At 55.5% G+C, this 11783-nt stretch overlaps 1 protein-coding gene across 4 annotated transcripts in view; it reads left to right on the top strand.

The window, feature by feature from the left end:
• The first annotated feature begins 1134 nt into the window (after window positions 1-1134).
• TUBGCP6 (tubulin gamma complex associated protein 6) overlaps window positions 1135-11783 on the top strand; it is a 22597-nt gene continuing 11948 nt past the window's right edge. For 3 of the 4 annotated variants that reach the window (XM_042948193.1, XM_042948195.1, XM_042948197.1), the window contains exons 1-3: window positions 2590-3471; window positions 4739-4902; window positions 8892-9102. In XM_042948193.1, the coding sequence (XP_042804127.1) occupies window positions 2731-3471; window positions 4739-4902; window positions 8892-9102 (1116 nt within the window). In that variant the 5' untranslated portion in view covers window positions 2590-2730. Of the gene's footprint in view, window positions 1194-2589; window positions 3472-4738; window positions 4903-8891; window positions 9103-11783 lie in introns of those variants that run through there. The other variant, XM_042948194.1, reaches the window with a different exon arrangement.

Raw genomic sequence — 11783 nt, 5'->3', positions numbered from 1 at the left:
GGTGCAGGTTTTGATAGTTTTAGGAAAGGAAGGAGTTGGGGAAGCTTGGAGGAAAGGGAAGCTTGCTGAGATAATCAGAATAGGGAAACCGAGTGTGCAGGAGGTGGGATAAGGCGGCTGCCTCTTGTCCTGAAACAGAAGACAGGGCAGTGGAAAAAGAGGCTCGGAAGCTTTTTTGTCTGCTTGCCTCAGTCTAGAAATTGTATTTTGTAGGCAGGCAATTTTAGATTCCTGGCAACATTTTGAAGCTTCAAAATTCCAGTCAAAGTAGGCATCCCATTCAGTTTTTTGTTGTTTTTTATTTAATTTTTGAAGTAATCTCTATGCCCAACATGGGACTCGAACCCACGACTCTCGAGATCAAGGATTGCATGCCGTACTGACTGATCCAGCCAGGCCCCTGCCCCCGCTCCCCTGCCCTTTTAATCAGTTTTGACCATTAAAAAAAAAAATTTTTTTTTTTTTTTAACGTTTAGCTATCTTTGAGAAGAGAGAGAGCATGAGCAGGGGAGGAGAGAGAAAGAGGGAGACACAGAATCCAAAACAGGCTCCAGGTTCCGAGCTGTCAGCACAGAGCCCCACGTGGGGCTCGAACTCACGGAGTGTGAGGTCATGACCCGAGCCGAAGTCTGACGCCCAACCGACTGAGCCACCTAGGCGCCTCAGTTTTGACAATTTTAGAGCCATGGCTGTCCGGTTTTGAAAAAAGTAAGTTAGGGGAGATCGAAAGATCCTCACAATGGCTCCTGACGTTCTAAATTACTTTTGGTTCCATGGGTCTGTTTGGTTAGAACCGCAGGAGAAGTCACCGTAGTTTTTAAACATACAACTGGCTGGGGTCCCAGAAAGGGGGGACGTCCTCAAAGGAGTGTGATGTCTGGGCTCCCATTTCTTGGAGGTTTTCAGAGCAAACATGATGAGGGAGAAGGCAAGCTGACACCCCACAACCCTCCCCCAGGTGGGGTACATGTGACGTTCCTCAGGCACTCCCGCTGCCCAAGGACAAAGGAGAGGACAGAAAACAAATGGTCACACTGAGAGTCTCCAGAAGTTTACAAATGTCTTAGTAAATTACAAGAAAAAGGCAATCTCATCAATAGTCTCATCTGCAGAAAACTGTGGACTCAGTTTCCTGGAGCCCCAACGCTACCCTCCCCTCCATGTGATGTGGGAACAAAGGCAAGAAGGAAACGGTAAATAACATTAAATTTATTACCTGCCGCCCGTTGACAAATGCAGAGTATAACATTTCTCCAGGAACCCCATACTGTCCTAATGTTAATACCTTACCAGAAGAAAACAACCGTAGCCCGACAATAGGGAGGTCTCCAGTATCTTAGGAGTTCTCTTTGGCATATCAAAGTCCTTCTGGAAAACTCTCTGTTGCCTTTACCTCGCGCAAGTCCATAGTATATAACCAGTCCAGCCCAGCTCCTCCTGCCCAGGGGTCCTGTCCTCGTGCTTTAGTAAAGCCACCTTTTTGCACCAAAGAAGTCTGGGGAATTCCTTCCTAGCCATGGGCCCCATACCCCCATCAAACAGCTTCCCGAACCTTCTAGTTCTGAGGAGGCTGACCCACGGCCATCACACAGACGCCGAGGGTAACCTGGCACTCACACACCGAGCGCCGAGCAAACTCGCCCTCCAGCTCCAGGGTGGGCGACAAAGCTGGGCGCTCTGGCAGCTGCGAACCGGACAGGTTCTCGCCTGTCCGCTCGCCGGCTCCGAGCTAGTTGCCGGGTTTCCCGTCGGGACTCCAGGTCACCGAGCAACGTTAACCTTAAAAATGAAAGTTATTTTGCCAGCAAAAATGGGTTTCTTCGGGAAGAGTGGAGAGTGCAGTCCGGACCAAGCGGGCTACGGCAGACCCCAGGCGAGCCCACAGAGGAACGGGGCTTCGCGGGGGGCGGGGGCTGGGAAGCTGGCCGGGTCTGAGCCAAAGCGCACTGGAGGGAAGCGGGGCGCAGAGGCGTCTCGTCGGCCGGGCCGCAGGGCGGGGGGGTGTCCACCCAGACGCAAACCTCGCGGCGGGCCAGAGTCCCTCCCACGCGGAGCCCCCAGCGGGGTTCGGGGGACACTCCCGTCCCAGCCTCCCCTCCGGCAGGGCCGAGCCCTCCCCCTGGCTCATTTACACCTTCCCAACCTGACTCCGCCTCCTTTATCTAGCCCGCGGTGGGCCTCAGTTTCCCCACCTGGGCCGCCGGGCTCCGGGCCGGAAGTGCCCTGCCCGCCGCGACCTCCGGGTCTGCCCCGCCCCTCCCGGTGACGCAATTCCGGCGCGCCGGCTCCAGCGCGCTTGCGGGGTCGCGGGGCAGTGACGCCACGCGGGGGGCGGCGGTGGCGGGAGCTGGAACCGCGGTCGGTTAGCTGGGTGAGCCCCGTGCGGGGACGCTGCCCGCCGCCAGCCCCACGCCCGCTCCGCCCCTCTGGGACGCCGGCAGGGCGTGCGAAGCCGGCCGCGTGCCCTGTGCCCGGCCCAGGCGCAGGCTCTTGGGCTTTGTCACGCTACCGTGACCCCCCAAAGGTTGAAGGCTGCTGGACGGGAGCGCTGCCGAGCTGCGGGCGGCGGGGGGGGGGCGGCGGGCCCGCGGAGCGCAGGAGCCTGGGAGTGCAAGTTGTGAGCCTCTGGGTGTGGGTTTAGGGGGCCGCCTGGCGTTCAGCCCCGTCTGAGCCTCTCCCGCGGCTGGGAGGCTTTCCCGCCCCAGGGCCTGGAGCTGCGACCCCGGGGCCATGGCCAGCGTCCCCCAGCTGTTCGACGACCTGTGCGAGGCCCTCCTGCCCGCGGCGAAGGCCCGTCTGGGCCAGCGCGGCGTGAGCCGCAAGAGGGCCAAGCAGGGCCTCAAGAGGGTGGCCTACAACGCTCTTTTCACAAATCTGTTTCAAGAGGAGACTCACAAGTTGCAGGCCGACCTCTCGAAACTCCCGGTGAAGAACAAGGTCCTCCTGCTGTCCTTCGACCTGAGAGCAGGCGGTCTGGGCCCCGAGGCTGACCGTTTGGAGGAGCTTGTGGAGGAGCTCCAAGCAGCCCCCGGCTGTCCGCTGACGGAGGTGGCGTCTGTTTTGGACCTCCTGGTCCGGCTGGCGGGCAGCGGGCCCCCTCAGGTTCTGCGGCGCAAGCGGGACTACTTCTTTAACAACAAGCATGTTGGGAGAAACGTGCCCTACAGCGGCTACGACTGCTACGACCTGAGTGTGTTTGAGATGGACGTTCAGTCTTTGATCTCCAGAGAGGAGTACTTATGTCAGGACATGGTCCGGAAAGCGCTTCAGGTGATGGAGGCGGCACCAGGCACTGGCCTGCCCACCGTTGGGCTCTTCTCATACGGTGACCCTTGCAGCGACAGGTTTGAGAGAGACACCCGGGTCTCGCTTTTCGGTGCCCTCGTGCACAGCCGCACATACGACATGGATGTCCGGCTGGACCTGCCCCCGATGCCTGACAGCGCAGACCTCTCTGGACTAGCCATTAAGGTAGAGTGTTTGCTGTCCTGCCTCCAGCTCCCAGGGCATTTGGAAATGCCTCTTTTGACCTTCCCTGGGTCATGGTAAAGGTAGGAGAGTTCTCCCGTCCCGGTCACTTGGTGGCTGAGCCGTGGTGAGGCGGGGCTGCTGGAGTGGGCTTCCGCTTCTCGGGCAAGGACACCTCTGCCCACCTGCGGACCCGAGCAGCAGGCTGTGAGTCCTCTGTTAAGAGGTGAGGCGGGAGGTCGCTTCCTCTGTTCTCCAGAGTTGCTAGTTACACTTAGGTTAATTACAAGAAAGTAACCAGGTCAGTCCCTCCTTGTGCCAGCCACATGGAGCACTCGGTAGCCACGTGGAACAAAATACTGGTTTGTACTACACGTGCAGTATTTTTCACCTACAATGTGGGATGTTTCCTACGTTATTAAGTAAATCATTGTTGGCCTTTATGTTTTGTGGTTTTCTGTTGCTGGTGGATGTGCTGTCATTACTGTTATTCCCCTGATACAAGAAATTCTCACTATCATGAACATCTTGGCGTGCATACGTTTTCTTGTGTCCACTGTGATTTTTTTTCCCTGGGTTCCCCAAAATGGAATTTCCAGATCAGAAGCATTTCATGAAAAATTCTATCGTAAGTTATGTTGACACTTATGTGTCTTATTAAATTGGAAATTGATACTGTTTTTTAAATGTTTACTTATTTTGGGGGCACCTGGGTGGCTCAGTCAGTTAAGCGTCTGACTTCAGCTCAGGTCATGATCTCATGGTTCGTGGGTTCGAGCCCCGTGTTGGGCTCTGTGCTGACAGCTCGGAGCCTGGAGCCTGCTTCGGATTCTGTCTCCCTCTCTCTTTGCCCCTCCCCTGCTCATGCTCTGTCTCTCTCCAACGTTTATTTATTTTTGAGAGAGCGCGTATAGGGGAGGAACAGAGGATCCAAAGTGGGCTCCACGCTGTCAGCACAGAGCCTGACGCAGGGCTCAAACTCCAGAACCATGAGACCATGACCTGAGCTAAGGTCAGATTCTTAACCGAATGAGCCACCCAGGCATCCCTGGAAATTGATAATCTGTTTAATTCCTTAAATGGTTCAGTGGTAGTGAAAATGTTGTGTAGTACCTACGTGCTTGGGAGAAATAGAGGAGATATTCCGCTAGGTATTTCTTGTAATTAGTAACTGGAAGTGTATGGAAAAGTCCTGGAATTCTGATCACACTTGGCTGAAATTTAGACCCAAAGGCATACGTGGTGTTTCCTTCTTCCCTGTGGTCTCCAGGTTCCTCAGAGTGTGGATCAGTCGGAGGATGAAGGGTTCCAGTCAGCATCTAACTTGACTCCTGACTCCCAGTCTGAACCAGGCATGACCCCGGACATCGACCTGTGGGATGCTGTGCTCACCTACGAGGCCAGCAAGCGGAGGTGCTGGGAACAAGTTGGATGGTACGTGTGCTTTTAACCGGGAAACGCACCCCCCCCCCCCCCCCCCCCCCCCCCCCCCAACGTGTGAGCATGGCTTTGTAGCCTGGCTCCAATGGGATTAGGAGCCTGGCAGTTTCAGTCAGGCTACTTTATAGAATTGCCCGAGTCACGGGAGGTGAGAAAGATGCCGAGGGGAAGGACCTGCCGGCCCCACAGAGGTTGCCCTGTGCCAGTGACTTCTCCAATTCAGACAGTCCATTGGCAGCTGAGTTACGTCCTTACCGTGAGGGCTCCCGGCCAGAGGTGTCAAGGGCAGCCTGGCGGGCTATGTGGTCAGGGTCAGGAAGAGGTGCTCCCTAGGCACAGGGTGCCGGTGAGGGGGCGTTCTTCGTGTGCACGGGTCTTCACATCTGGGGCTGACGGTGCTGCTGTCTGGCTGATAAGTTCCGGTCACACAGTGCTGCCTTGACTGGGGCCAGCATCTCCGTCCCTGGGTTCGACTGGTCCAGAGGCCTCTGCACTCAGGACCTCTCCCGAGTCCTCCCAGGATGGGGACAGAGGACACACATTTCCCAGTAGTTACTCCTGGAACCTTCTCTTCCCATGTCATCTGCTGGCAGTTCTGTAGTCTGCCAGTTTGGGGAGCAGTGAGGGGAAGAGCCAGGGCTAGCAGGGCATCGAGTGCCTTCTGATGCGGCCCTGGGCTCTGGCGGGGTCTCCCGAGCATGGCCGCAGGCTTGCGGATGGGCACTTAGGTGCTGGTTGTGCTCAGGCGTGGCTCCTGCTGGGCAGCCATCTGTCCCTCCGCAGGCAATTCCTCCAGGGATGGCCAGCTCCCTGCTTCCCTCAGCGCCACTGGTGTTAGTGGTCGTGTGGTCTTTTCTGTCCTGTAACCTCCTGTTAGGGCTTCAGGCCTGTCTTGTGCGCGCACAGCGAGTCTAAATGTGGCTGCTAACCCTTCACGTGTGTCAAGACTGGGCCGAGAAGCTAGCACTTTCTTTTGTAAACATTTGCTTGGTGGTATCTCATTTATCCTACTTTTCTAGGTCACCGTTTAGGAGATCACTCTGTCCACGCCCCTGTTCTGAATGCACTTAATCTCCTTGGTGTCCCCCAAAGGCCGCTGACTACAGTGGTCTTCCCTGTGAGGATGACTGGCCGAGCCCCCAGGACAAGAGTCTGTCCTCTCAGCGCACCATGGGTGGCTTCTCCAGGGAGACCTTCAGGCCACGCTTCGGCTAGTTGTGGGTCCCACATCACCTGTTCTGGTGGGAACCTGACCCCCCGACCGCTGATCCCCTGACCCCCTGACCTTCTGACCCTGGAGGTCTTCTGCTCAAACTCATTTGGTAAATCTCTGGTGCTTGTTTCAGTTTGGTTCCTGGGCACCAGCTAGTTTCCTACCCTGAGTTCAGACTAGTGGGCACTAGGGAAGGTGCTATCCCTCCAGAGACAGAGCCGCCAGTCCCCCGACAGCCCTAGGACCGTGACCTCTGTCCCCCCACAGCCTTAGGACTGTGGCCTCTGTCCCCTCCACAGCCCTAGGACCGTGACGTCTGTCCCCCCACAGCCCTAGGACCGTGACGTCTGTCCCCCCACAGCCCTAGGACCGTAACGTCTGTCCCCCCACAACCCTAGGACTGTGACCTCTGTCCCCCCACAGCCCTAGGACTGTGACAGCTGTACCCCCACAGCCCTAGCCGTGGCCCCTATCCCCTCCACAGCCCTAGGACCGTGACCTCTGTCCCCCCACAGCCTTAGGACTGTGACCTCTGTCCCCCCACAGCCTTAGGATGGTGCTCTCTGTCCCCTCCAAAGCCCTAGGACCGTGACCTCTGTCCCCCCACAGCCTTAGGACCGTGACCTCTGTCCCCCCACAGCCCTAGGACCATGGCCCCTGTCCCCTCCACAGCCCTAGGACCGTGACCTCTGTCCCCCCACAGCCCTAGGACGGTGCTCTCTGTCCCCTGACAGCCCTAGGGCCGTGACCCGTCCACTGAGACCCCGGAGGACCTCTCCTCTGTGCCTCACCCTGCCACCAGCTCCGGCACCGGGCCGCCTTCCCTGCTGCCGGGCTTCTCTGCCGTTCCTCTGTGGCCGCCACCCGTTCTGGGCGCAACGGTTTCTTTATGTTAAGGGCTGAGTTCCCTGTGGGGATAGGTTTTCCTTCACGCGCTTTTCTCCCTCGGCTCTGAATCCCCAAAGGGGGCGCATGTGGCCACGGTGGTGCTGGGGTCGGCCCTGGAAGGGCGGGGGCAGAAGCAGCCGGGGGTGTGGGAGACGTGCACACACCTGCCCGGAGGGGCTCCCTGGAGGAGCGTTTGGAAGGACTTCGAAACTTGAGAGGTTTTTCCTTTCCTCGGGCTTTTCTTTCCCCTGGGAGGTGAGGGCTGATGTCCTTGGTCTGGCCACACCCCACCTGCCCATCTGGACGCCTCGGGACTGGCCTCTCTGCTTCCTCCTGCCCCTCCCTCTCGCCTCCACGCAGCTCGTGCTACGGGTGGCTGCCCCTGGCGTGGAGCGAGGGCCAGCCCTCCCGTGGAGTCCTCCCGGCCCCCGGCCCCACTCACGCTTTCCCCTTTTCTCTTCTCGCCGCTCCCAGGGCCCCTTGTTCCCTCCCTGGCCCTGGGTTCCGAGTCGGTGCTTCCTTGTTTCCTTTGCAGCACCGGCCCCTGAGGGCTTGTCCACCTGGCTGCTCCCCGATACTTGCTGAACGAGGGGAAAATCCGTTTATGGTGCGTTGTCGATTAAAACGCATTTGTACTTTAACAGCTTCTAAGATGTGTTGTTCCTGACCTTGTATATCCCTCCTGACGGGATCAAAACGTGCTGGTGGTCAGACACGTGGCTGATGTGGGAATGTCCCGTAGCTTGGAGCTCTTCCCCCACAGGAAATGATTTTTGTCTTTGAAGAATAAATGATCCTCTTTCTGATATGTTTTTGATATGCTAGACCTAAAATTACTTTTTTTTTTTTTTGCAGAGGAGGAGAAAAGAGCTGGTTAGGTATTAAAAATGAGAAGAGTTTTAAAAGGGTCTGTATTCCCTGAGCTCCCTTTATTAAGAAATGCCTCTTTCGGTGGATCTTAAAAACCAGGCTTTCATGCTTTTCAGTAAGGGTTGAGAGTTTTCAAAGGAATATTTAAAAAGCAATACTGGGGTTTTTTTGGCTGCTTCTGAACGATATGGCTGTGCTGTGTAGACACCGTTTGTGAGTTCCCGGCGAAGGACCCTGTGGAGGCAGAGCTGCTGGTGCCCAGAGGCGCCCTCTGCGAGGCCCAACGTACCTGTTATGTCCTGAAAGTTTGTGAGACTTGCTCTGAGGAACGGAATAAAGGAAACCTCGATGACACGTTCCGGGGGCCGGCAGGGGGCTCTCGCTGTCTCCAGCTGCTCTGGGCTCTGCACCCTCCCAGGAGGAAGCCTGTGGGAAGCCTGGCCGCACCTCCTGCGAGGGAGACGCTGCCCGGAGTCCCTGACCCGGAGTGGTGGGGACCACGAGCTCCCCCTGCCGGCCGCCTGGCGCGTTCAGCAAGCTCTCTTTCACTCCTTTCCCAGGGGGGGCAAAGTGTACCCGACGTGAAATTTGCCATCTTAAGCATTTTAAGGATACAGTTTTGTACCTGGATCAGGCAACTTAGCGGGGTGTCTTCAGGGTTCCTCCATGCTGTAGTGTCTGTCACAGTGTCCTTTCCAAGTCCGGATGGTCCCCATTTTATGGACAGGCCATGTTTTGTTAATCCGTTCATCTGTCCGTGGACACTTGGGGTGTGAATAATGCTGCCGTGAACATTGTGCTTATTCTTAACATGCAGATACCTTGTGACTGTCACCCTGAGGGCCTCCGGGTGCCCCTTGGGCACTGGGCGGGTGGGGGCGTTTGCTGCTGCTTCGGTTTCACACCTGGTCTTACTGTTGGGAGTCCCCCTCTCTCCTGCCTTCTGTTCGTGCAGCTAAGGTGCGCGTGTCGCCTCGCCTGCTCAGTGCCCCCTCCTCCGTCTCCCCCACAGCCCCCCCGGCCACAAGGAGGAGCCCTACCTCACCGAGGCGGGAAGGGACACCTTCGACAGGTTCTGCAGGCTCCGCCAAGGGGAGCTACAGGTGCTGGGCGGGGGCCTCCTGCAGGCCCCGCAGCCTGTCCTGGTGAAGGAGTGTGAACTGGTGAAAGATGCACTGAATGTCCTGATCGGGGTCGTGTCTACCACATTCTCCCTCTGCCAGGTAAGGGCGCGCCGGCACGCCGCGACCGCACCAACATGGTGTCGACGGCCTGCCGACGGCCTGCCGTCCGCCTGGCGCTCTACGGGGTAGAAGGGGGCCCCTGCAGGAAGCAGGCGGCCTCATGTGCGAACCTTTGGGTGCTGGGGGTGGCTGGAAGCCGGCTCCGTGGCCTGCCCGGAGATCATGGAGACCGTCTTCTCTTTTCAGTCCCAAACAGTGTTTCTTTATTAACATCCTTGTAAAACTGAACAAAAGTGAGACGTTTATTGCTAGTGGGGAAACAGTAGAAGTGTGCGCCCCATTTCCCTGCCTAGCCTTAAGAAGTGTCAAGGGGCCCTCTGAGCCTTCCCTGGGCTCAGATAGGTGCAGACTCAGCCTCCAGGAGCACCTGCCCGGCAGGAGGGGGCCATGCCATTCGGAGACCTTGTCGTTGGCTTTACCCAGGGCTCTTGGCAGCTCCTTGCTGGTGGGCGGGGCCTAGGGCATCCTTTTTGCCTCTTGCCGAGCACTTGTAGAGTAAACAAATGTATTTACAAACATCAAGCCTTTTGTACACGTTATTCTGCAGACTTACGGTATCCAGCCTTTCTGTATCTTTTTTTTTTTTTTTTTTTTTAAGTGTGTATTTATTTACTTACAGCAGGAGAGCAGGGGTGGGACAGAGAGAGAGGGAGAGAGAATCCCAAGCAGGCTCCATGCTGGCAGCACAGAGCCTGACACAGGGCTCAAACTCACTGCGAGGTCATGACCTGAGCCGAAATCAAGAGTCAGACGTTTAACCGACTGAGCCACCCAGACACCCCAGATGTTTCATTGCTAGTATATAGAAGTAACTGGTTTTGTAGACTGCCACTTTGCTGAATACGTTCATTAGTTCTGATGTGTTTTGCGTGTCAGGGTTGGAGTTCTTTAGGGTTCCCCGTATATGAGATCCCATCATTGGGGTGCCTGGGTGGCTCAGTTGGCTAAGTGTCTGACTTCAGCTCAGGTCATGATCTCACAGTTTGTGGGCTCAAGCCCCGCGATGGGCTCTGTGCCGACGGCTCAGACCCTGGAGCCCGCTTCGGGTTCTGTGTCTCCCTCTCTGTCTGGCCTGCCCCCACTTGCACTCTGTCTCTCTCCCTCTCAAAAAGAAACAAACATTAAAAAAGAATTTTTTTTTTTAATTAAAAGAGTTTTTTTTAAAGGTCCTATTCTCTGCAAATAGATAACTTCTTCCTTTCCAGCTTGGATACCTTTTATTTCTTTCTCTTGCCTCATTGCTCTGGCTAGGACTTCCAGTGCTATTTTAAACAGAAGTGGCGAAAGCAGGCATCCTTGCCACTTGCCTTGTCCTGGGGGAAAAAACTTGCCATCGTTGAGTGTGCTGTCAGCTGTGGGGGTTTCTGTACGTGGGCTTTATTGTGTTGAGGAAGTTCCCTATATTTCCTAATTTACTGAGTGTGTTCATCATGAGAGTGTGTTGGATTTTGTCAAACACTTTTTTTATATCAATTGAGATAATCGTATTTTTTTTTTCTTTTAATGCAGCCTATTGCATTGATTGTTTTTTTTTTGTTTTTTTTTTTCCACTTCACTTCTTTAACGAGTATTTGTTGTTACTTAAGCCATGATTCATGATCCCAGGGTGGGAGTCACCACGTACACAGGTGCCCCTTCACCACCCTGGGAGGTAGATGGAGGAGAGGTGGGTGGTGCCAGTTCCAATCTTCCCAGGAAACATGCCTTCTGCCCAGTGATCGTCCTGGGCTGACACCCGGGACAGGGACAGAGAGACTTGTCACCATCTGACCACAGACATCACTTCCGCCAGCAGTCATGAAATCCAGATAGTTCTGCCCACGGTTCCTGGTCTGGTTCTGGTTGGGGAAAGCAGCTGTCAAAAAGGGCAGTCAGGGGAATGGGGGGGCACCTGGGTGGCTCAGTCGGTTAAGTGTCTGACTCCTGGTTTCAGCTCAGGTCATGATCTCACGGTTCTTGGGTGTGATCCCTGTATCGGGCTCTGTGCTGACAGCACGGAGCCTGCTTGAGATTCTGTCTCCCTCCATTCCCCCGCCCCTGATAAATAAACTTAAAAAGGTAGGGGCAGACTGGTAGTTCTTGATCTTGGGTCTTGATGTTTTCTGCCACGGGGCTGACTTCTAAAGATAGCTCTGAAGCAGCTCACAGCTCAGTGTGACCCTCAGCAAAGACCTAACTGATGGATTTTTATAGGTTGAACCACGTATTAATATGGTGCTGGATTTGATTTGTTAGTATTTTATCCAAGATGTTGGCATTTCTGCTCACAAGGGATGTTGGCCTGTAGTTTCCCTCCTTGTACTGTCTTTATCTTTCTTTGGAAGCAGGGTAGTACTGGCTGCCTAGAATTAGGAAGCATTCCCCTCTCTTCAGTTTTTGGAAGAGTTTGAGAATAGTGTCAGTTCTTTGTTTGGTAGAATCATCTGGTCCTGGGCTTTTCTGTAGTTGGGAGGGTGGTTTGTTGTCATTGTTTTCTTTAAACTGTGATAAGATACACAAAACATTTACCGCCTTAACCTGCTGGGAGGTCCTGGGTTGGTGGGAATGATGCCTTCACTCGGGTGTGGGCCGCCGGCTTGCTTGTTGCCCTTCCGCTGCCCGCCAGGTGCCAGTGCTGAGGGGGGCTGGCCTCTGTGGCTCTCACTGTCATTGCAGGGCGC

This window comes from Panthera leo, chromosome B4 (genome assembly GCF_018350215.1).
Source record: "Panthera leo isolate Ple1 chromosome B4, P.leo_Ple1_pat1.1, whole genome shotgun sequence".
Classification (NCBI taxonomy): domain Eukaryota; kingdom Metazoa; phylum Chordata; class Mammalia; order Carnivora; family Felidae; genus Panthera; species Panthera leo.
This window is presented reverse-complemented; position numbering and strand designations above follow the sequence as displayed.